At 48.8% G+C, this 25,797-nt stretch overlaps 1 protein-coding gene across 4 annotated transcripts in view; it reads right to left on the reverse strand.

Annotated features, from left to right (window-relative positions):
* Window positions 1-25,797, reverse strand: part of RB1CC1 (RB1 inducible coiled-coil 1) — a 486,536-nt gene that overhangs the window by 444,605 nt on the left and 16,134 nt on the right. For all 4 annotated transcript variants that reach the window (XM_069220165.1, XM_069220164.1, XM_069220163.1 and 1 more), the window contains exon 3: window positions 18,944-19,070. In XM_069220165.1, coding sequence (XP_069076266.1) covers window positions 18,944-19,070 — 127 coding nt within the window. The remainder of the gene's footprint in view (window positions 1-18,943; window positions 19,071-25,797) is intronic.

A 25,797-nucleotide genomic window follows, 5' to 3' on the forward strand; every position in this document is an offset into this window, starting at 1 on the left:
TAAGTCACCCTTAAGGTGTGCCCTAGGTAACCCCTAAGGCAGGGTGCTGTGTAGGTAAAAGGCAGGACATGTACCTGTGTAGTTATATGTCCTGGTAGTGTAAAACTCCTAAATTCGTTTTCACACTACTGTGAGGCCTGCTCCCTTCATAGGCTAACATTGGGGCTGCCCTCATACACTGGTGAAGTGGCAGCTGCTGATCTGAAAGGAGCAGGAAGGGCATATTTAGTATGGCCAGAATGGTAATACAAAATCCTACTGACTGGTGAAGTCGGATTTAATATTACTATTCTAGAAATGCCACTTTTAGAAAGTGAGCATTTCTTTGCACTTAAATCCTTCTGTGCCTTACAATCCACGTCTGGCTGGGCTTGGTTGACAGCCCCTTGTGCATTCACTCAGACACACCCCAAAAACACAGGGTACTCAGCCTCACTTGCATACATCTGCATTTTGAATGGGTCTTCCTGGGCTGGGAGGGCATGCCCTCACACAAAGGACTGCCACACCCCCTACTGGGACCCTGGCAGACAGGATTGAACTGAAAGGGGACCTGGTGCACTTCTTAGCCACTCTTTGAAGTCTCCCCCACTTCAAAGGCACATTTGGGTATAAAACAGGGCCTCTGCCCTACCTCATCAGACACTTGCTGGAGAAGAAACCTGAACCAGAACCTACATCTTGCCAAGAAGAACTGCCTGGCTGCTCAAAGGACTCACCTGCCTGCTTTCTAAAAAGGACTGCTGCCTTGCTGTTGCCCTGCTGCCTTGCTGAACTCTTGTCTGGCTGTGAAAGTGCTCTCCAAGGGCTTGGATAGAGCTTGCCTCCTGTTCCTTGAAGTCTCAGGACCAAAAAGACTTCCCTCTTTTACTTGGAGGCTCCGTGCGCCGAAAATTTCGACGCACAGCTTGTTTCGCGGCAAGAAAAACGCCACACTCCGACGCTGATCGACGCGACGCTCTTGGGACGATCGAAAATCCGACGCACTGCCTCGCAAGGACAACGCCGCCCGACCTCTAGAGGAGAAATCGACGCGACGCCTGCCGTGAGATCGTAATTTCAACGCGCAGCCCCGCAGATCGAAGTCTAGAGGAGAAATCGACGCGACGCCTGCCGTGAGATCGGAATTTCGACGCGCAGCCCCGCAGACCGACGCGCAGCCGGAGAACAAGCAGGAAAATCCACGCACAGACCCGGGACATCTGGTAATCCCCGCGATCCACAGAAAGAGACTGTCCGCGCGCCGGAAAACGACGCTGACTTCCCCGCGTGGAAAATAACGACGCAAGTCCGTGTGTGCTGGGGAGAAATCGACGCACACACCCTTTTTCCACGCACCTCTTCTCTTGTGGCCCTCTGAGGAGATTTTTCCACTCCCAACCAGGTACTTGTGCTTGAAAGAGACTTTGTTTATATTCTAAAGACTTAAGACACTTTATATCACTTTTCCGTGATATTTCTACAATTTTCCATTGCAACCTTATTCTTTTTGACCTACAATTATCCTGATAAATATTATATATTTTTCTAAACACTGTGTGGTGTATTTTTGTGGTGCTATATGGTGGTATTGTATGATTTATTGCACAAATACTTTACACATTGCCTTCTAAGTTAAGCCTGACTGCTCGTGCCAAGCTACCAGAGGGTGGGCACAGGATAATCTTGGATTGTGTGTGACTTACCCTGACTAGAGTGAGGGCTTTTGCTTGGACAGGGGGTAACCTGACTGCCAACCAAAAACCCCATTTCTAACATTGGTGATCAGCGGTGAGGATAGGACTTGTATTTGTGCAGTGACATACAGTAGCTAAGTATTTCACTACCTACCCACAGTTGAAGGTCAACTTGGTTTTTATCTCTTTTTGAAAACCCGATTTTTTTCCTGACAATTTTCAAAAACTAAATCCTCACTCAACATGTCTCTGACTGGGTCTCAGACAGGGGAATTTGACCTAGTCCAGTTGGATGCATATACGGTCAAACAACTAAGAGGATTCTGCAGGGCATTGAGGGTACCCACCCAAGGGGCCTCCAGAAAGGAGGACTTTCAAGTGGCGCTGAGGGCCTGGGCAGAAGCCCATTTAGAGGATGATGAGGAAGAGGAGCCAGAACATGGCCCCTCAGAGGAATTTTCACTATCTGTGGATGGTGTTACCACTGCAATTGTGCCCCCTTCCAGACCAGGGAGCAGTGTCTCTATGCAAAGCCTGACCGCAGAGGAAAGGAGAGAGGAAAGGGAGTTCCAATTGCAAATGGCAAAACTGAAAATTGAGGCTCAACAGGAGGAGAGGAGGGCAGAGAGAGAAGCCAAACAAAGTGAAGCTGAAAGAACAGCCAAACAGATTCAAGCAGAAGCTGAAAGGGCAGCCAAACAAGCGGAAGCTGAAAGAGCAGCCAAACAAGTGGAAGCTGAAAGAGCTTTGGCTGAAAAGAAACTATTGTTGGCTCATGAACTGAGTCTCAAGGAGCTGGAGATCAAGGCGAGGCAGTCTGAATCCAGCAATAATGGTGGCAGCATACAGACAGGACCTGCTGGAGAAAAGAAGGTTCGTATACCCAAAAATGTGGTGCCCAGTTTTGTGGTGGGAGATGACATAGATAAATGGTTAGCTGCTTATGAAGTTGCACTAAGGGCTCATGAGGTTCCTGAAGGGCAATGGGGGGTAGCTATGTGGGGTTATGTGCCACCATTGGGGAGGGACACACTTCTCACATTGGATCAACCTGATCAAAACACATACCCACTTCAGAAAGCCACTTTACTTGCCAAGTTTGGGCTGACCCCTGAGGGATACCGTCAGAGGTTCAGGGACAGCACCAAACAAACCACACAAACATGGGTAGATTTCTTTGATTTCTCCAGTAAGGCACTGAATGGATGGGTGCGGGGCAACAAAGTAGCAGATTATAAAGGTTTATATGACTTGATTCTGAGAGCATATGCTTAATACTACTTATACAGAGTTGCGCCAGCACCTAGGGGATAGTAAGCTGACTGATCCCAGGAAGCTTGCTGAGGAGGCGGACCTCTGGGTTAGCACCAGAGTGTCCAAGAAGGTACCTGGGGGGGGACTCCCACAAGGGTGGTCAGGGTTCCCAACAGAAGAAAGAGGGGGGGAGATAAACTTGCGGATAAGGAACTTTCCAAAGGCCCCCAAAAGAATTCCCAGGGAGGGGGTGGCAACCCTTCCTTTTCCAAATTTGGGAAAAAGCCAGGGACATATGACAAGTCAGGGAAATCTAGCCCCAAATGCATGGAGTGTTACCAGTATGGTCACTACAAAGGCGATCCACAGTGCCCTAAGAGGGCACCGTCCACTACCGGACAGGCACCTGGGTTGACTAGTGTAGCGCTCGGGGGGGAGATGGACCCAAGTAGCTTTGGGGAGCAGGTAGAGATTTCCCTAGTGTCCCTGGGAGAAGGAGAAATGGTGCCCCAGGCCCACATGCCCCAAAATACTTCCAAGTACCGGCAGTGGGTCACCATTGATGGGCAGAAGGTGGAGGCTCTGCGTGACACAGGAGCCAGTACGACTACTATCAAGAGTCAGCTGGTGTCAACAGAGCAGATAGTACCTAATACATTCCACCAGGTCAGAGTCGCTGACAATCGCGAGAGTCACCTACCGGTGGCTCTGGTTCCCTTTGAGTGGGGGGGGGGGGGGTCTCTGGTACTCTGAAAGTAGCTGTGAGTCCTGCCATGCCTGTAGATTGTCTGTTAGGCAATGATCTTGAGCACACTGCTTGGAAAGAAGTGGAGCTCAGGTCTCACCTGGAGATGTTAGGGTTACCTGAGTGGGTCTGCATGACCACACGGTCCATGGCTGACCGAGAGGGAAGTCAAGGGCATCTGGAGCCTGGAACGATGGCCCAGAGAGCTGCCAGGAGGAGGGACCAGGGGCGCGGGAAACCGGCCCCAGAAGTTCCCACAGTGGCTGACGGGGCTCCTGAGGAGGAGGCTCCCGAGCCAACTGGGGAAGACATTGCCGCCCTAGGTGACTTACCTGAGCTTGCTGGCTGGCAAGTTGAGGGTGGACCCACCAGGGAGGAATTCTGCAAGGCGCAGAAAGAATGTCCCACTCTGGAAGGTTTGAGGAAACAAGCCTCAAACCAGGCAGCAGGCGACGCCTCTGGCGATCACCACCTATATTGGGAGAATGATCTCCTTTACAGTGAGCCTAAGGTTCCGGCCTTTGGGGCAGCACGTATGCTGGTGGTCCCCCAATGTTACCGAACCTTTCTACTGGGTCTGGCTCACGACATTCCCCTGGCAGGACATTTGGGGCAGGGCAAGACCTTTAACAGGCTTGTCACCCACTTATATTGGCCCAAAATGAGGACACACTCAGATAAGTTCTGCAGATCTTGTCCTACCTGCCAGGCCAGTGGTAAAGCAGGAAAAAGGGTTAAAACCCCCCTGATTCCACTTCCTGTCGTTGGCACCCCCTTTGAAAGGGTGGGCATCGACATTGTTGGTCCTTTGGACCCCAAAACTGCCTTAGGCAACAGGTTCATCCTGGTTTTGGTGGACCATGCCACCCGTTACCCAGAGGTAATCCCTCGGAGGATCGTAACTGCACCGGTGGTGGCCAGAACCCTGATGGGGATATTTACCCGTGTGGGATTCCCCAAGGAAATAGTGTCTGACAGAGGCACTAACTTCATGTCTGCATACATGAAGTCTCTGTGGGATGCGTGTGGTGTAACTTACAAGTTCACCACCCCCAGTCTAATGGTCTTGTGGAGAGATTCAACAAGACCCTGAAAGGCATGATTGGTGGCCTCCCTGAGGCCATGAGGCGTAAGTGAGACGTCCTCTTACCATGCCTTCTCTTTGCTTACATAGAGGTCCCCCAGAGGGGGGTAGGGTTCAGTCCCTTTGAGCTTCTCTACGGGTACCCTGTCAGGGGACCCTTAAGCATTGTCCAGGAGGGATTGGAGAAAGCTCCAAAGACACCCCCTCAGGATGTGGTCAGCTATATGTTGGCCCTCCGCAACCAGATGACCCGCTTCTGGAAAGAGGCCCAAAGTAACCTTGAGGCCAGTCAAGAGGTAATGAAACACTGGTATGACCAGAAGGCCACCCTGGTAGAGTTTCAACCTGGAGACAAAGTGTGGGTAATGGAGCCAGTAGAGCCCAGAGCTCTCCAGGACCGCTGGTCTGGCCCATTTGAAATAAAGGAGCGGAAAGGGGAGGCCACTTACCTAGTGGACCTCCAAACCCCTAGGAATCCCCTAAGGGTGCTCCATGTGAACCGACTAAAAGCTCATTTTGAGAGGTCGGAGATCAACATGCTTCTGGTCACAGATGAAGGAATGGAAGAGGAGAGTGAACCTCTCCCCGACCTCCTCTCTGCCCAAGAAGGTGATGGGTCAGTAAGCGGGGTCATTCTGTCTGACTCCCTGACTCTAAACCAGAAAGGAGACTGCTATGAGCTGTTGGAGCAGTTCTCCCCCCTGTTCTCCCTTACTCCTGGACTGACCCACCTCTGTGTTCATGATATTGACACTGGTGACAGTCTCCCTGTGAAGAACAAAATTTACAGGTTGTCGGATAAGGTGAAGGCCAGCATCAAGGAGGAGGTCTCCAAGATGTTGACTCTAGGGGTTATCGAGAAATCCAGTAGTCCCTGGGCCAGCCCAGTGGTGTTGGTCCCTAAGGCTACTGCCCCAGGTGCGAAGCCAGAACTCCGGTTCTGTGTGGACTACCGGGGTCTCAACTCAGTCACACGGACTGATGCTCACCCCATCCCCCGAGCTGATGAGCTCGTGGACAGGCTAGGCGCTGCCAAGTTCCTGAGTACGTTTGATCTTACTTCAGGGTACTGGCAGATCGCCCTGACTGAGGAGGCTAAGGAAAGATCCGCATTTTTAACCCCTGATGGCCATTACCAGTCCCGGGTGATGCCGTTTGGGTTGAAAAATGCCCCCGCTACCTTCCAACGGTTGGTTAACGGGGTCCTAGCTGGCAAGGATGCCTTCTGTGCAGCCTACCTGGATGACATAGCTGTCTACAGTTCCAGCTGGGAGGAACACCTGCTTCACCTCAAGGAGGTGCTTCAGGCCCTGCAACAGGCAGGCCTGACCATCAAGGCTAGTAAGTGCCAGATTGGGCAAGGTTCCGTGGTGTACTTGGGACACCTAGTGGGTGGTGGCAAGGTGCAGCCACTCCAGGCCAAGATTGAAACTATCAAGGCCTGGCAACCACCACGAACGCAGACTGAGGTGAGAGCCTTTCTAGGCCTCACAGGATACTACCGCAGATTTGTCAAGGGCTATGGTACCATTGTAACACCCTTGACAGAACTCACTTCCAAGAAACAACCTAGGTTGGTGAATTGGACAGAGGCTTGTCAGAAAGCCTTTGACGCCCTGAAGGAAGCCAGGTGCACGGCCCCCGTGCTCATGGCCCGGACTACTCCCAGGAATTTATCGTGCAGACAGACGCTTCAGAGCATGGCATAGGGGCAGTCCTAGCACAGCTGAATGAGGAGGGCAGAGATCAACCGGTAGTCTTTATTAGCAGAAGGCTATTACCACGGGAACAGAGGTGGAGTGCTATTGAGAGAGAAGCTTTTGCTGTGGTCTGGGCACTGAAGAAGATAAGACCCTACCTGTTTGGGACTCACTTCCGGGTTCAGACAGACCACAGGCCCCTCAGATGGCTCATGCAGATGAGGGGTGAGAATCCAAAACTCTTGAGGTGGTCCATTTCCCTACAGGGGATGGACTTTACGGTGGAACATCGCCCAGGGGTTGACCACGCCAATACTGATGGTCTCTCCAGGTACTTCCGCCTAAGCGATGAGAGCTCCCAGGAGGTCGGGTAGCTCTCCCCACTTTCAGCTGGGGGGGACACATGTTAGACCTGACAGCCTTAGGGTAGTCACCCCTAACTTTTTGCCTGCCTCCCTCCACTTTTTGGACACTGTTTTTGCTGGTTTATAGACTCTGCGCACTTTACCCCTGCTAACCAGGGCTAAAGTGCATATGCTCTCTCCCCTAAAACATGGTAACCTGGAATCATACCTGATTGGACTATTAATTTACTTATAAGTCCCTAGTAAGGTGCACTTTATGTGCATAGGGCTGGTAAATTAAATGCTACTAGTGGGCCAGCAGCACTGGTTGTGCCACCCACTTAAGTAGCCCCTTTTCCTTGTCTCAGGCCTGCCATTGCAAGGCCTGTGTGTGCAGTTTCACTGCCACCTCGACTTGGCATTTAAAAGTTCTTGCCAAGCCTAGAACTCCCCTTTTTCTACATATAAGTCACCCTTAAGGTGTGCCCTAGGTAACCCCTAAGGCAGGGTGCTGTGTAGGTAAAAGGCAGGACATGTACCTGTGTAGTTATATGTCCTGGTAGTGTAAAACTCCTAAATTCGTTTTCACACTACTGTGAGGCCTGCTCCCTTCATAGGCTAACATTGGGGCTGCCCTCATACACTGGTGAAGTGGCAGCTGCTGATCCGAAAGGAGCAGGAAGGTCATATTTAGTATGGCCAGAATGGTAATAAAAAAATCCTACTGACTGGTGAAGTCGGATTTAATATTACTATTCTAGAAATGCCACTTTTAGAAAGTGAGCATTTCTTTGCACTTAAATCCTTCTGTGCCTTACAATCCACGTCTGGCTGGGCTTGGTCGACAGCCCCTTGTGCATTCACTCAGACACACCCCAAACACAGGGTACTCAGCCTCACTTGCATACATCTGCATTTTGAATGGGTCTTCCTGGGCTGGGAGGGCCTGCCCTCACACAAAGGACTGCCACACACCCTACTGGGACCCTGGCAGACAGGATTGAACTGAAAGGGGACCTGGTGCACTTCTTAGCCACTCTTTGAAGTCTCCCCCACTTCAAAGGCACATTTGGGTATAAAACAGGGCCTCTGCCCTACCTCATCAGACACTTGCTGGAGAAGAAACCTGAACCAGAACCTACATCTTGCCAAGAAGAACTGCCTGGCTGCTCAAAGGACTCACCTGCCTGCTTTCTAAAAAGGACTGCTGCCTTGCTGTTGCCCTGCTGCCTTGCTGAACTCTTGTCTGGCTGTGAAAGTGCTCTCCAAGGGCTTGGATAGAGCTTGCCTCCTGTTCCTTGAAGTCTCAGGACCAAAAAGACTTCCCTCTTTTACTTGGAGGCTCCGTGCGCCGAAAATTTCGACGCACAGCTTGTTTCGCGACAAGACAAACGCCGCACTCCGACGCTGATCGACGCGACGCTCTTGGGACGATCGAAGATCCGACGCACGGCCTCGCAAGGACAACGGCGCCCGACCTCTAGAGGAGAAATCGACGCGACGCCTGCCGTGAGATCGTAATTTCAACGCGCAGCCCCGCAGATCGAAGTCTAGAGGAGAAATCGACGCGACGCCTGCCGTGAGATCGGAATTTCGACGCGCAGCCCCGCAGACCGACGCGCAGCCGGAGAACAAGCAGGAAAATCCACGCACAGACCCGGGACATCTGGTAATCCCCGCGATCCACAGAAAGACTGTCCGCGCGCCGGAAAACGACGCTGACTTCCCCGCGTGGAAAATAACGACGCAAGTCCGTGTGTGCTGGGGAGAAATCGACGCACACACCCTTTTTCCACGCACCTCTTCTCTTGTGGCCCTCTGAGGAGATTTTTCCACTCCCAACCAGGTACTTGTGCTTGAAAGAGACTTTCTTTATATTCTAAAGACTTAAGACACTTTATATCACTTTTCCGTGATATTTCTACAATTTTCCATTGCAACCTTATTCTTTTTGACCTACAATTATCCTGATAAATATTATATATTTTTCTAAACACTGTGTGGTGTATTTTTGTGGTGCTATATGGTGGTATTGTATGATTTATTGCACAAATACTTTACACATTGCCTTCTAAGTTAAGCCTGACTGCTCGTGCCAAGCTACCAGAGGGTGGGCACAGGATAATCTTGGATTGTGTGTGACTTACCCTGACTAGAGTGAGGGCTTTTGCTTGGACAGGGGGTAACCTGACTGCCAACCAAAAACCCCATTTCTAACACAGGCCAATAGGTTTTTGTAGAGAAAAATATATTTTCTTAGTTTATTTTAAGAACCACAGGTTCAAATTCTACATGTAATACTTTGCATGAACGGTATTGCAGGTAAGTACTTTAGGAACTTTGAATAATCACAATAGCATATATACTTTTCAAATAAAACACATATAGCTATTTTAAAACTAGACAGTGCAATTTTCACAGTTCCTAGGGGAGGTAAGTAATTGTTAGTTCTTGTAGGTAAGTAAACCACCTACGGGGTTCAAGTTTGGGTCCAAGGTAGCCCACCGTTGGGGGTTCAGAGCAACCCCAAAGTTACCACACCAGCAGCTCAGGGGCGGTCAGGTGCAGAGTTCAAAGTGGTGCCCAAAACACATAGACTTCAATGGAGAAGGGGGTGCCCCGGTTCCAGTCTGCCAGCAGGTAAGTATCCGCGTCTTCGGAGGGCACAAGTTAGCACAGAAAGTACACCCTCAGCAGCACGGGGCGGCCGGGTGCAGTGTGCAAACACACGTCGGGTTTTCAATTGGAATCAATGGGAGACCAAGGGGTCTCTTCAGCGATGCAGGCAGGCAAGGGGGGGGCTCCTCGGGGTAGCCACCACCTGGGCAAGGGAGAGGGCCTCCTGGGGGTCACTCCTGCACTGGAGTTCCGATCTTTCAGGTCCTGGGGGCTGCGGGTGCAGAGTCTTTTCCAGGCGTCGGGATCTGGGAGTCAGGCAGTCGCGGTCAGGGGGAGCCTCGGGATTCCCTCCGCAGGCGTCGCTGTGGGGGCTCAGGGGGGTCAACTCTGGCTACTCACGGTCTCGTAGTCGCCGGAGAGTACTCCCTGAAGTGTTTGTACTCCACAAGTCGAGCCGGGGGCGTCGGGTGCAGAGTTGCAAGTCTCACGCTTCTGGCGGGAAATGCAGTTGTCGTTAAGTTGCTTCTTTGGAAACAAAGTTGCAGTCTTGGGTGAACAGGGCCGCTGTTCTCAGGAGTTTCTTGGTCCTTTTAGAGCAGGGCAGTCCTCTGAGGATTCAGAGGTCGCTGGTCCTGGGGAAAGCGTCGCTGGAGCAGTTTTCTTCTGAAGGGGGGAGACAGGCCGGTAGAGCTGGAGCCAAAGCAGTTGGTGTCTCCGTCTTCTCTGCAGGGTTTTTGAGCTTAGCAGTCCTCTTCTTCTTAGGTTGCAGGAATCTGAGTTCCTAGGTTCAGGGGAGCCCCTAAATACAGAATTTAGGGGGGTGTTTAGGTCATGGAGGGCAGTAGCCAATGGCTACTAGCCCTGAGGGTGGCTACACCCTCTTTGTGCCTCCTCCCAAGGGGAGGGGGGTCACATTCCTATCCCTATTGGGGGGATCCTCCATCTGCAAGATGGAGGATTCCTAAAAGTCAGAGTCACTTCAGCTCGCCTTCACTTCAGGTTGCCTTAGGGGCTGTCCTGACTGGTCAGTGACTCCTCCTTGTTTTTCTCATTATCTCCTCCGGCCTTGCCACTAAAAGTGGGGCCGTGGCCGGAGGGGGCGGGCAACTCCACTAGCTGGAATGCCCTGTGGTGCTGTAACAAAGGGGGTGAGGCTTTGAGGCTCACCGCCAGGTGTTACCATCCTGCAAGGGGGAGGTGATAAGCATCTCCACCCAGTACAGGCTTTGTTACTAGCCACAGAGTGACAAAGGCACTCTCCCCATGTGGCCAGCAACATGTCTCGAGTGTGGCAGGCTGCTAAAACCAGTCAGCCTACACGGGTAGTTGGTTAAGGTTTCAGGGGGCACCTCTAAGGTGCCCTCTGGGGTGTATGTTACAATAAAATGTACACTGGCATCAGTGTGCATTTATTGTGCTGAGAAGTTTGATACCAAACTTCCCAGTTTTCAGTGTAGCCATTATGGTGCTGTGGAGTCCGTGTTTGACAGACTCCCAGACCATATACTCTTATGGCTACCCTGCACTTACAATGTCTAAGGTTTTGCTTAGACACTGTAGGGGCACAGTGCTCATGCACTGGTGCCCTCACCTATGGTATAGTGCACCCTGCCTTAGGGCTGTAAGGCCTGCTAGAGGGGTGACTTATCTATACTGCATAGGCAGTGTGAGGTTGGCATGGCACCCTGAGGGGAGTGCCATGTCGACTTACTCGTTTTGTCCTCACCAGCACACACAAGCTGGCAAGCAGTGTGTCTGTGCTGAGTGAGGGGTCCCCAGGGTGGCATAAGATATGCTGCAGCCCTTAGAGACCTTCCCTGGCATCAGGGCCCTTGGTACTAGGGGTACCAGTTACAAGGGACTTACCTGGATGCCAGGGTGTGCCAATTGTGTAAACAAAAGTATAGGTTAGGGAAAGAACACTGGTGCTGGGGCCTGGTTAGCAGGCCTCAGCACACTTTCAAATCAAAACTTAGCATCAGCAAAGGCAAAAAGTCAGGGGGTAACCATGCCAAGGAGGCATTTCCTTACAGACCCCAATCAAGTAATTGAGTAACATCGACTGACAGGGGTAAAAACAGCTCTGATGTCTAATGCACGAGTCATGGTGACATCACCAACTCATAGAAAGCAAGAATCGTTCTATAAAAGGATAGCTGCTCCTGACTGATTTCAGGACACCTTAGATACTAACGTTTTTGCGTACAGTGATACAATAAATAGGATTCTCCAAGTACCTCGTGAGCTACTGGTAGCTCTCCAGCTATTTGTAAGTAACTCTGCTGTGTGCACACCAGCCTATTAAATTAGAATCTTTTTGTTGGTTTAATTAATACATGTGTACAAAAGTAGAAAGTGTGTATGTAGAGGGATTCAAAATTGACATAGTCTTTTTATATTATTGTCGGAAACCCTGCCTGATTGACTGAAGTGATCATTACAGACAATCTTTAATATGATTATGAACATTAATAGGTCTTACTACTGAAAAGGTTGGAGCCCGCTATAAAAGCATCAAAGGAATACACTCCTTGAAAACTCAACAACCTGCCAATACCTCCCAATCCAAGCCATTCAGGGACCACATTTTTAGTGTGTCATTGAGGAAGTTATCTTTTAAGTTTTTAGTGAAAAGTGAAATGGACACTCCATATGCACTCGTTTCCTAGGCATTCCTCTTACCCATATCAATAAAAAAAGCAATGACTATGACACAGTCATGTCTACTCTTGGAGAGTGAAATGCCAGTTACAGAGCTCGAGTAACACAGATGCAGGTCAGAATACCACCTAAAGAAGAATCGTGCGAGATAAATAGTGTGCCCTAAATACAGTTGTGATGTACATAGAAGTGCAAGCTTTCCTCCCTCACACAACAGGTGCAGCAGGTTGGGTGCAGTGTAAGCGTCCCACTGAAACATCTACCTTTCTTAAAAAACAGATTCTCAATGGCAGCAAAAATGCAAGCTCCCCTCTCACACCGAAGAGTGTGTAAACAGCAACTAAATCTTCTTCAATGACAACATACAACACCAATGCACCAGGACCTAGGTCACAAACAGTGTATCACAGGAAGGAAAGATCTGAAAGAAAAAGAGAGATTTCATGGGGAGAAGATGGAAAAAGGAAGAATCTAGTTTACCAAAGCGCTGTTAAATGCCTCTCTGTTCCACACCCCTTTTTAAAGATTCTATGTTGTGCCAATGATCATTTTGATTGCTTAGGTTCATGCGTTCTGTTAACTACAGTCAGCTCTGGTTACTTTTTACTAGTTAAATAACTGTGATTGTATCGCTTGCTTCACTTGAAAACGCAATAAAGAACTATTTCTAAAGGAAACAGGAAGAATGACAGTGAAGTAGAGAAAGGGCTGAGAGATGGGGAAAAAAAAAGTAAAGGGAAAGATGAGAGTAAGGCTGTAGGAAAGAGCATAGGGGAACTGACATGCAAAGAGACTGGAGCCTGGAAAACACATAGACCTAAGCGGGAGTGAGGCGGCACTAAAATGGAACGTGTGCGCCCCCTGGCAGCAGTAGAAGTGGGGAAAATCAGAGTACACAAGCTGTAGCCAAAACAGAGACAGCAGTGTATTGGTTCATGACAGGCTACCGCCGACCGAGTAACCATTAAGGCAGAAGGGGTTGACAGGAAGAAGAACAATGGGGGGGGAGAGAGAGGCAAAGAAAGGCAAGTATGCGGAGGGTTGGAATTGGCCCTGTTTAGAGGGTTGTCCCCAAACTCTTTGCCCTTCTCCTTCTATATTTCTGACCCTCTATTTGTTCTGTGCACTTTACCACTGCTAACCAGTGCTGAAGTGCATGTGCTCACTCTCCTAAAATATGATATAATTGGCTTACACCCGTTTGCCTTATTTAATTTACCTGTAAGCCACTTGTAAAGTGGTATATCATACAGAACTGGGCCTGTAAAATAAATGCTACAAGTGGGCCTGCAGGGCTGATTTTGCCACCCACAGAAGAAGCCTTTCAAATTTGTCTCAGGCCTGCCCCTGCAGTGCCTGAATGCAACGATTACTGACACACGTGACATGGCAAATCAAACTACTTGGCAAGACCTAAACTCCCCTCTTACTACACCTATGTAACCCCTAAGGTAGGCACTATATAGCCCAATGGGTACAGTACTGAATATGTAAAAGGTAGGACACATACTATTATGTGTTACATACCCTATTAGTGACAAACAGCCTATTTTTTTTTTTTTACTGTGAGGGAGGCTCCTCTCATAGGATAACATGGGGAATTCCCTTATATATGTTTAAGTGGTAATTTCTGATCTGAAAGGAGTAGCGCGGGCATGTTTGGAACAATATTGTGAAATCTTGCTTACTGGTGTAGTTGGATTTTACATTACTATTTTAGAAATGCCACTTTTAGAAACTGGACGTTTCTCCGTGCTTTTAACTCTATGTGCTTTGCAGCCTGACTCCAATCTACATTTAAGGCAGAGTGACAGCTCAACTCTGTGCATACTTTCCAGACAGCCACACCACAGGAAGGGCTGGGTGTAACAGAAGAGGCATCCTCATCCATCTGCAGTCTGATAGTCATCCTGGGCTGGGGAAAGGGAGGGTCGCTCACACCTTGCATGTCAACAGGCTATGTCTGCCCTCACACAATGGGCTGATTTACCCCCTGCTGATGTTTGGGGTCAGAGTTGGGTTTAAAAGAGTTGTGTTTCACTTGTAAGGGTTCCTTTGAAGGCATCCCTGAACAAAAACTTTTGGAGTATAAGTACATGGGCTCTGTTCTGACCCCTAGATTTTAGAGCACTTTTGGAACTGGGACTAAACCTCTGTCAGAAGGACTGCTGCACTGCACTCACCTGGACTACTCTTCTGCTGTTGGCCTGCTGCCTACTACTTGCTGGGAGGCCTAAAGGACTCAATGGATTGCTTTTCTGTGTGTTGCCCTGTGCCAACTGCCCCCCGGACCCTGTTCTCACGAGGTGCTGCGGTATTGCCAGGAGGAAGCACCACTTGAGCTACTTGCTTAATTTGTGCTGCTCTGCTGGGGGAGACTGCCACTGAGTGATTAGGTATCTTGTGCTGGCCGACCTCTACTGCATCACTTGTGCCCAATCTAAGTGTTCTCGCAGGGCTTGGTGGCCTGCCCTGTGTCTTGCAAATCAGCTTGTGAGGGGCACTGTGGATTACTCCATGCCTCACAGATCAAGCTTGTTCTTTCTAAGCATTTCTGGCAAGTCTGGTGTATGTTGTGCTTTGTGCACTCTCCTGCACATCCACGTGGTGAGCGGTTTGATCTGGTTTGTTTCTAAAAGCATGTAGTGAGCGCTGCCTCTGGACTGACTTCGCCCATGTGTAAGGGTTGTGTGCTTCTGCCCCTCCTCCCCACACCGCACTCAGCAAGGGACCACCATGGCGCCAGAGAAGCTCCACTTCAAAACCACATGTGACATGCACTGCTGTGCATGATGGGCTGCCTGACCAAGGGATCTGGGCAGCCCAAACTGAGCCAACACTTGCTTTCCCGGCTGCACATGTTGCCCTGACAACTAGGGCTTCCCCAGTGGTGATTACCTTCGCCACACCATCCTCCAGCAAGACAGCCTCAATAAGTCAGACTCCTGCTGTGCCAAGAACAGGATCATTGTAGGTGTCTGCGTTGCAGGCAATAACTGAAGTATTTCACCAGCTGGGGACCTCACAAAGTTTCTCCGCTGACCCCTGAAGTGTGTGGGTGTCCTGCCCCGTCCTACCCCATACGGGGCCATACCTGGACACTCCTGTCATTGCAAGTCAGTGTTGTCATGGGGAGAGCCTTCAACCGAGCAAGACCTAGAGATCGCCATTGCCAAGGAGATTGCCATATTATGTGCAAGAGGCATGCAGGTGTCTCTGTGCCTATTCTCAAGCCTAATTACCATAGTAGATGTATTAGGAATACAGGTATGCTGTGCCCTAGGCTGTCATGATGGTGTATTCACAGGGTTACTGAATGATCATTATTGATATGCGTGCAGCGATGTATCTAATAATGATGATTCATGATGACATTTGGCAGTTCATGCACATTTTCACATCCTGATTTGCGTTCTCGCACTCATGTGTTGACTCATGTACCTTTTTCTAATCAACGCATTTCATGCCCTGTTATTGTATTGAACATACGGTAGTTTTGGTGCCTCACTAGCAGAGTAACAAGTACCGTATTTATCGGCGTATAACACGCACTTTTTCTCCCTGAAAATAGGGGGCAAATGATGTGTGCGTGTTATACGCCGATAAAATTTAATGTTTTTTTTTCTGAAATTTCCTCTTAAAAAGAGGTGCGTGTTATACGCCGGTGCGTGTTATACGCCGATAAATACGGTACCATCTCAGTCCTTGTATTATATGCACAATATTTATGCCTTATGTCAATTTGGTCTTTGAGTGTGTTGTGCCAACACTTTACACATTGCCTCTGGAGATAAGCCTGACTGCTCTGTGCAAAGCTACCAGGGGCTGAGCACAGGTAGACATCCCTGGCAAAGAAAAAACATGGAGAAAACAAAGAGGAGGTGTGCACAGGTGGCTTCAAATAGGTTTTAGCCAAGCTCGACACAAAGACAGACTGAAAAAGAAAAAAGGGAGAGGAATACATGGACAGCATATAGAAATGGTGAAGAAAATGTAAAGTATTGGAGGTCAAGGAGGAAAGTAAAGTACAATTAAAGAGAAAGAAAGCTAAAGATACACAGACCGAAGAGAGCCTTGAAAAGGGAAACGCAGCTCCAACCAATACATTTCTAAAACACAGAGCTACTTCAAGGAGTGTCTAGGTGCTGCAAAAGCACACCCCCACAATACCCCAAGCTGAAACCAGAGCAGAAGGATTCTCAATAGGCTAGTCAAAAAAAGCCAGGTTGTAAGAGATTTTCTTAACACATATGTGAATTTATGGAGCTGCGAAAGGAGGTTGGGAACCACTGTTTTATAGCATCTGAGCCCTTGGTTTTTCAATATATAAGAGGATGCAGGAAGATGATATGTCACCCTAAGCTTAAGTTTTCAAACCTATTTGAGTACGAGGTTCAACAATGTTAACCTTGACTTCAATGTCTTTGGACATAAAGACACGGGGTCTTATTTAGAGTTTGGTAGAAAAGTACTCTGGATATCCCATCTGCCTTGCCTTAAGTGCATTATGATATAATGCACTTGTAATTAGGTGGACAGGATATCTTTCACATTTGTGAAGAAGTATTCAGCTGCCAGACCATAAATCAGCTTGATTGGTTGGATTATTGTAAACTGTGCCTAGAGATAGACCAAACCTGTAGTGGGAGAGTGTTGTGGAAAGGAGGTGGTGGAGGCAGGCGGGCTGTGGTTTGTAAATGATGCTGCTTTGTTTAATTTCATTTGCTAGTATGCTTGGGTGAACTACTGATTGAAACAGAATTAACATGACTTACTTTGTTGATATTAAACACTGGCATAGTTTGTGTTAGGCCTGGCGTCCTCGGGGTGGTCCTATCTCAGACTTTTTGCCTTTATATCCTGTTTTGTTGCTGTATCTTTTTGTTGGCCTTAAGACTCTGAGCACTTTTTCACCGCTAACCAGTGCTAAAGTGCATGTTCTTCTCCCCTACACATGGTAACATTAGTATATCCACAACTGGCATATTAAATTTGCCTGTAGGTCCCTTGTAAAGTAGTATACCATATACCCAGGGCCTGCAACTTGATTGCTGCTAGTGGGGCTGTGGCACTGATTGTGCCACCCACATGTCTCAGGCCTGCCACTGCAGAGCCTGTGTGTGCAGTCTCACTGCCACCCGACTTGCCAAGCCCCAAAACTCCCCTTTTCTTTCTTATAAGTCACCCCTAATGTAGGCCGTAGGTAGCCTATAGGGAAGGGTGCCATGTAAGCAAAAGGCATGACATGTACTTTTAAGTTTTTATGTTTTGGAAATGATAAACTCCTGAAGTCGTTTTAAATTACAGTGAGGCCTGCCCCTCTCAAAGGACAGCTTTGGGAATTCCTTATATTGCCATTAAGCTGTAATTCCTGATCTGAGAGGAGTAGCTGCATCATGTTTAGTACCACTGCAATGGTAGCAATAAATTCTCTTTACTGGTAAAGTTGGTTTTATTATTACTACTTTAGAAATGCCACTTTTTAGAAAGTGGGCATTTCTCTGCACTCACTGCTCTGTGTGCTCACAGCCTATCTCCAATACAAGTCTACCCCTGGGCTGTTTGACAGCTACACTTGTGCATTCGCTCCAAACACCCACAAGACAGGATACTGATGGATCTTCCTGGAGAGGAGGTTGGACTCACACTTAAAGGGTAATGAATAGAGTTCACACAAAAGGGGCTGATTACCTCCCGCTGATAGTCTGGATCTGAGGCGGACCTAGAAGGGGGGCCTGTGCACTTCACAAGAACTCTCTGTAGTCATCCCCACATCAAAGGCACATTCTAGTACAAGTACTGGGTCCATGTCTCACTCAAATCAGTATACATTCATCACAAGAGAATGTTGCTGGAGTAAAGACTGGTGTGTGCCAGGATTGCCACTCTGCCTGGATTGACTGCTCCCGGGAACTGCTGCCTTACTTTGTTGTGCCGCTCTTCAGGCCTACTGATCTCTGCCCAGTAAATAAAGACTTGTTCACCAAATTCAGAGTGACTACGAGCGGCTTTTGCTTTCCTTCGCCGCTCACTATTTAAATCATCCCAAGCGGCTTTGCCAAACTTTGCCACTTCCATCTTTGATCACGAGGAGCGGCCCTGCTACAGATTTGCCTCACGCTACTTCAATCACCCCGAGCAGCTCAGCCAAACTCTGACGCTTGCATCTTTGGTCATCTGCTGCGGCTCTTCCACACTTGCTGCTTCAATCACCCTGAGTGGACTTGCCCAACTTTGCAGCGTGAAGCTTCAATCACCCAGAGCAACCCCAGTAGTCGTCACCCCCCTGTATTCTCCCTGCATCTAGACCGGCCTTGCTAAACCCAGCCGCTGCACCGTTTCTCCATGGTTCCCACCTGCTTTCCTGGTGATCGTGTCCGGGAATCACTTATCAGCTCCAGAGAGAAGCACAGTCAGAACATTTCAGTAGACTGTGGAAGCACACCCCAGCACCACCTCTTTGATCTCATCATTGACTATCAACCCTGTTTTATTTTGAGTCTGCAAAGCAAATATTTAACCATTTATGAATCAGATCTGTATTGTTCTGACCTTAAAGTAACCAGATAAACTAGCTTTATTTTTCTACATCTGTGTGAATTATTTTTGTAGTATACCTCCTGTGATTATTGTGTGTGTACTGCACAAATACTTTACACATTGCCTTCCAAGTTAGGCCAGCCTGCTCTGCGCCAAGATAACCTAGGGTGAGCACAAGCTAATTTATGCCATGTCTAGGATTGCGGTCCCTACTTGGCCAGGGTGCATACCTCTTTATAAGTTTGTATTCTGAAAAAGTGTAAAGGAAAAAAAAAAGTTTTAAACCAATGAGCGCATATGGTTCAATGACACAAACTTACCGTGCCAGCACTGTAACTGCAGACCCTTCTGTCTGGAGCCATACACTCCCCGCCATTGACAACCAAGATCTGTTGTTGAACAGATATTTTATATTTTGTCTGGATGGCATGTTTGAGGTCAGCTACCCTACAAAGGAAAAATGGAAAAACTGAAAACATGGCAAGTCCATAAATAACACTTCTCAAGCCAGTAGAGCATGTAATACTGTTATAAAACATTTCTTTAAACCTGTCATGTTGGTACCTGTAAGGAAATGCCTCCTTGGCATGGTTGCCCCCTGACTTTTTGCCTTTGCTGATGCTATGTTTACAATTGAAAGTGTGCTGAGGCCTGCTAACCAGGCCCCAGCACCAGTGTTCTTTCCCTAACCTGTACTTTTGTATCCACAATTGGCAGACCCTGGCATCCAGATAAGTCCCTTGTAACTGGTACTTCTAGTACCAAGGGCCCTGATGCCAAGGAAGGTCTCTAAGGGCTGCAGCATGTCTTATGCCACCCTGGAGACCTCTCACTCAGCACAGACACCCTGCTTACCAGCTTGTGTGTGCTAGTGAGGACAAAACGAGTAAGTCGACATGGCACTCCCCTCAGGGTGCCATGCCAGCCTCTCACTGCCTATGCAGTATAGGTAAGACACCCCTCTAGCAGGCCTTACAGCCCTAAGGCAGGGTGCACTATACCATAGGTGAGGGTACCAGTGCATGAGCATGGTACCCCTACAGTGTCTAAACAAAACCTTAGACGTTGTAAGTGCAGGGTAGCCATAAGAGTATATGGTCTGGGAGTTTGTCAAACACGAACTCCACAGCACCATAATGGCTACACTGAAAACTGGGAAGTTTGGTATCAAACTTCTCAGCACAATAAATGCACACTGATGCCAGTGTACATTTCATTGTAAAATACACCCCAGAGGGCACCTTAGAGGTGCCCCCTGAAACTTAACCGACTATCTGTGTAGGCTGACTAGTTTTAGCAGCCTGCCACAAACCGAGACATGTTGCTGGCCCCATGTGGAGAGTGCCTTTGTCACTCTGAGGCCAGTAACAAAGCCTGCACTGGGTGGAGATGCTAACACCTCCCCCAGGCAGGAATTGTCACACCTGGCGGTGAGCCTCAAAGGCTCACCTCCTTTGTGCCAACCCAGCAGGACACTCCAGCTAGTGGAGTTGCCCGCCCCCTCCGGCCAGGCCCCACTTTTGGCGGCAAGGCCGGAGAAAATAATGAGAAAAACAAGGAGGAGTCACTGGCCAGTCAGGACAGCCCCTAAGGTGTCCTGAGCTGAAGTGACTCTAACTTTTAGAAATCCTCCATCTTGCAGATGGAGGATTCCCCCAATAGGGTTAGGATTGTGACCCCCTCCCCTTGGGAGGAGGCACAAAGAGGGTGTACCCACCCTCAGGGCTAGTAGCCATTGGCTACTAACCCCCCAGACCTAAACACGCCCTTAAATTTAGTATTTAAGGGCTACCCTGAACCCTAGAAAATTAGATTCCTGCAACTACAAGAAGAAGGACTGCCTAGCTGAAAACCCCTGCAGAGGAAGACCAGAAGACGACAACTGCCTTGGCTCCAGAAACTCACCGGCCTGTCTCCTGCCTTCCAAAGATCCTGCTCCAGCGACGCCTTCCAAAGGGACCAGCGACCTCGACATCCTCTGAGGACTGCCCCTGCTTCGAAAAGACAAGAAACTCCCGAGGACAGCGGACCTGCTCCAAGAAAAGCTGCAACTTTGTTTCCAGCAGCTTTAAAGAACCCTGCAAGCTCCCCGCAAGAAGCGTGAGACTTGCAACACTGCACCCGGCGACCCCGACTCGGCTGGTGGAGATCCGACACCTCAGGAGGGACCCCAGGACTACTCTGATACTGTGAGTACCAAAACCTGTCCCCCCTGAGCCCCCACAGCGCCGCCTGCAGAGGGAATCCCGAGGCTTCCCCTGACCGCGACTCTTTGAACCTAAAGTCCCGACGCCTGGGAGAGACCCTGCACCCGCAGCCCCCAGGACCTGAAGGACCGGACTTTCACTGGAGAAGTGACCCCCAGGAGTCCCTCTCCCTTGTCCAAGTGGAGGTTTCCCCGAGGAATCCCCCCCTTGCCTGCCTGCAGCGCTGAAGAGATCCCGAGATCTCTCATAGACTAACATTGCAAACCCGACGCTTGTTTCTACACTGCACCCGGCCGCCCCCGCGCTGCTGAGGGTGAAATTTCTGTGTGGACTTGTGTCCCCCCCGGTGCCCTACAAAACCCCCCTGGTCTGCCCTCCGAAGACGCGGGTACTTACCTGCAAGCAGACCGGAACCGGGGCACCCCCTTCTCTCCATTCTAGCCTATGTGTTTTGGGCACCACTTTGAACTCTGCACCTGACCGGCCCTGAGCTGCTGGTGTGGTGACTTTGGGGTTGCTCTGAACCCCCAACGGTGGGCTACCTTGGACCAAGAACTGAACCCTGTAAGTGTCTTACTTACCTGGTAAAACTAACCAAAACTTACCTCCCCTAGGAACTGTGAAAATTGCACTAAGTGTCCACTTTTAAAACAGCTATTTGTCAATAACTTGAAAAGTATACATGCAATTTTGATGATTTGAAGTTCCTAAAGTACTTACCTGCAATACCTTTCGAACGAGATATTACATGTAGAATTTGAACCTGTGGTTCTTAAAATAAACTAAGAAAAAGATATTTTTCTATATAAAAACCTATTGGCTGGATTTGTCTCTGAGTGTGTGTACCTCATTTATTGTCTATGTGTATGTACAACAAATGCTTAACACTACTCCTTGGATAAGCCTACTGCTCGACCACACTACCACAAAATAGAGCATTAGTATTATCTATTTTTACCACTATTTTACCTCTAAGGGGAACCCTTGGACTCTGTGCATGCTATTCCTTACTTTGAAGTAGCACATACAGAGCCAACTTCCTACATTGGTGGATCAGCGGTGGGGTACAAGACTTTGCATTTGCTGGACTACTCAGCCAATACCTGATCACACGACAAATTCCAAAATTGTCATTAGAAATTGATTTTTGCAATTTGAAAAGTTTTCTAAATTCTTAAAAGACCTGCTAGGGCCTTGTGTTAGATCCTGTTTAGCATTTCTTTTAGAGTTTAAAAGTTTGTAAAAGTTTGAATTAGATTCTAGAACCAGTTGTAGATTCTTAAAAAGTATTCCAACTTTTAGAAGCAAAATGTCTAGCACAGATGTGACTGTGGTGGAACTCGACACCACACCTTACCTCCATCTTAAGATGAGGGAGCTAAGGTCACTCTGTAAAATAAAGAAAATAACAATGGGCCCCAAACCTACCAAAATACAGCTCCAGGAGCTTTTGGCAGAGTTTGAAAAGGCCAACCCCTCTGAGGGTGGCAACTCAGAGGAAGAGGATAGTGACTTGGAGGAAAATTCCCCCCTACCAGTCCTATCTAGGGAGAACAGGGTCCCTCAAACCCTGACTCCTAAAATAATAGTCAGAGATGCTGGTTCCCTCACAGGAGAGACCAACACCTCTGAAATCACTGAGGATAGCCCCAGTGAAGAGGACATCCAGTTAGCCAGGATGGCCAAAAGATTGGCTTTGGAAAGACAGATCCTAGCCATAGAGAGGGAAAGACAAGAGATGGGCCTAGGACCCATCAATGGTGGCAGCAACATAAATAGGGTCAGAGATTCTCCTGACATGTTGAAAATCCCTAAAGGGATTGTAACTAAATATGAAGATGGTGATGACATCACCAAATGGTTCACAGCTTTTGAGAGGGCTTGTGTAACCAGAAAAGTGAACAGGTCTCACTGGGGTGCTCTCCTTTGGGAAATGTTCACAGGAAAGTGTAGGGATAGACTCCTCACACTCTCTGGACAAGATGCAGAATCTTATGACCTCATGAAGGGTACCCTGATTGAGGGCTTTGGATTCTCCACTGAGGAGTACAGGATTAGGTTCAGGGGGGCTCAAAAATCCTCGAGCCAGACCTGGGTTGACTTTGTTGACTACTCAGTGAAAACACTAGATGGTTGGATTCAAGGCAGTGGTGTAAGTAATTATGATGGGCTGTACAATTTATTTGTGAAAGAACACCTGTTAAGTAATTGTTTCAATGATAAACTGCATCAGCATCTGGTAGACCTAGGACCAATTTCTCCCCAAGAATTGGGAAAGAAGGCGGACCATTGGGTCAAGACAAGGGTGTCCAAGACTTCAACAGGGGGTGACCAAAAGAAAGGGGTCACAAAGACTCCCCAGGGGAAGGGTGATGAGACAACCAAAACTAAAAATAGTAAAGAGTCTTCTAGAGGCCCCCAAAAACCTGCACAGGAGGGTGGGCCCAGAGCCTCTTCACAAAACAATGGGTACAAGGGTAAAAACTTTGATCCCAAAAAGGCCTGGTGTCATAGCTGTAAACAGCATGGACACCAAACTGGAGACAAGGCCTGTCCCAAGAAGGGTTCCACTCCAAACTCCCATCCAGGTAACACTGGTATGGCTAGTCTCCAAGTGGGATCAACAGTGTGCCCAGAGCAAATCAGGGTCCACACTGAAGCTACTCTAGTTTCTGAGGGTGGGGTGGATTTAGCCACACTAGCTGTCTGGCCGCCTAACATGCAAAAATACAGACAGCAACTCTTAATTAATGGGACTAGAATAGAGGGCCTGAGGGATACAGGTGCCAGTGTCACCATGGTGACAGAGAAACTGGTTTCCCCTGGCCAATACCTGACTGGAAAAACTTACACAGTCACCAACGCTGACAATCAGAGAAAAGTACATCCCATGGCAATGGTTACTTTAAAATGGGGAGGGGTCAATGGCCTGAAACAGGTGGTGGTCTCCTCAAATATCCCAGTGGACTGTCTGCTTGGAAATGACCTGGAGTCCTCAGCATGGGCTGAGGTAGAACTAAAAACCCATGCAGCAATGCTGGGTATCCCTGAACTGGTGTGCGTGAAAACAAGAGCACAATGCAAGGCACAGGGTGAACAAGTAGAGCTGGAGTCTGGAAGAATGGCCCAGCCTACCAAGAGAACAGGAAAGTTAGTTGGGAAACCAACTACAACACAGCAAAAGAAAGGGAACCTCTCTTCTCAGGAAGAAGTTCTGCCCTCTGAGGGAACTGAGCCTTTGGAGCTTGAACCTTATCAGGTTGAGCTCTTAGGCCCAGGGGGACCCTCAAGGGAGGAGCTGTGTAAGGGACAAGAAACCTGTCCCTCTCTTGAAGGCCTTAGGCAGCAAGCTGCTGAAGAGTCCAAAGGCAAGAAAAATGGAACGCATAGGGTCTATTGGGAAGATGGACTCCTGTACACTGAGGCCAGAGACCCCAAACCTGGTGCCACTAGGAGAGTGGTAGTGCCTCAGCTGTTCAGGAAGTTCATCCTAACATTGGCCCATGACATTCCCCTTGCTGGACATTTGGGACAAACCAAGACGTGGGAGAGGTTAGTCAACCACTTCTACTGGCCCAATATGTCCAACATGGTTAAGGAGTTTTGCCTCTCCTGCCCCACCTGTCAAGCCAGTGGTAAGACAGGTGGACATCCAAAGGCCCCCCTCATTCCACTTCCAGTGGTGGGGGTTCCCTTTGAAAGAGTGGGTGTGGACATAGTTGGTCCACTGGAACCTCCCACAGCCTCAGGAAATATGTATATCCTGGTAGTAGTGGATCATGCTACCAGGTATCCTGAAGCTATCCCCCTTAGGTCGACTACTGCCCCTGCAGTAGCCAAGGCCCTCATTGGTATCTTTACCAGAGTGGGTTTCCCTAAGGAGGTGGTGTCTGACAGAGGTACCAACTTCATGTCAGCATACCTAAAGCACATGTGGAATGAGTGTGGAGTGACTTATAAATTCACTACACCATACCATCCACAAACTAATGGCTTGGTTGAGAGATTCAACAAGACATTAAAAGGCATGATCATGGGGCTCCCAGAAAAGCTCAAAAGGAGATGGGATGTCCTCTTGCCATGTCTGCTTTTCGCTTACAGAGAGGTGCCACAGAAGGGAGTAGGATTCTCACCCTTTGAACTTCTGTTTGGTCATCCTGTAAGGGGACCACTTGCCCTTGTTAAAGAAGGCTGGGAGAGACCTCTCCATGAGCCTAAACAGGACATAGTGGACTATGTACTTGGCCTTCGCTCTAGAATGGCAGAGTACATGGAAAAGGCAACAAAAAACCTTGAGGCCAGCCAACAACTCCAGAAGTTTTGGTATGACCAAAAGGCTTCACTGGTTGAGTTCCAACCAGGGCAGAAAGTCTGGGTTCTGGAGCCTGTGGCTCCCAGGGCACTCCAGGACAAATGGAGTGGCCCTTACCCAGTACTAGAAAGGAAGAGTCAGGTCACCTACCTGGTGGACCTGGGCACAAGCAGGAGCCCCAAGAGGGTGATCCATGTAAACCGCCTTAAGCTCTTCCACGACAGGGCTGATGTCAATCTGTTGATGGTAACAGATGAGGATCAGGAGGCAGAGAGTGAACCTCTCCCTGATCTTCTGTCATCAGACCCAAAAGATGGCACAGTAGATGGAGTGATCTACTCAGACACCCTCTCTGGCCAACAGCAAGCTGATTGTAGGAGAGTCCTACAACAGTTTCCTGAACTCTTCTCCTTAACCCCTGGTCAGACACACCTGTGTACCCATGATGTGGACACAGGAGACAGCATGCCTGTCAAGAACAAAATCTTTAGACAATCTGACCATGTTAAGGAAAGCATCAAGGTGGAAGTCCACAAGATGCTGGAATTGGGAGTAATTGAGCGCTCTGACAGCCCCTGGGCTAGCCCAGTGGTCTTAGTCCCCAAACCTCACACCAAAGATGGAAAGAAAGAGATGAGGTTTTGTGTGGACTACA

This window comes from Pleurodeles waltl, chromosome 2_2, assembly GCF_031143425.1.
Source record: "Pleurodeles waltl isolate 20211129_DDA chromosome 2_2, aPleWal1.hap1.20221129, whole genome shotgun sequence".
Lineage (NCBI taxonomy): Eukaryota > Metazoa > Chordata > Amphibia > Caudata > Salamandridae > Pleurodeles > Pleurodeles waltl.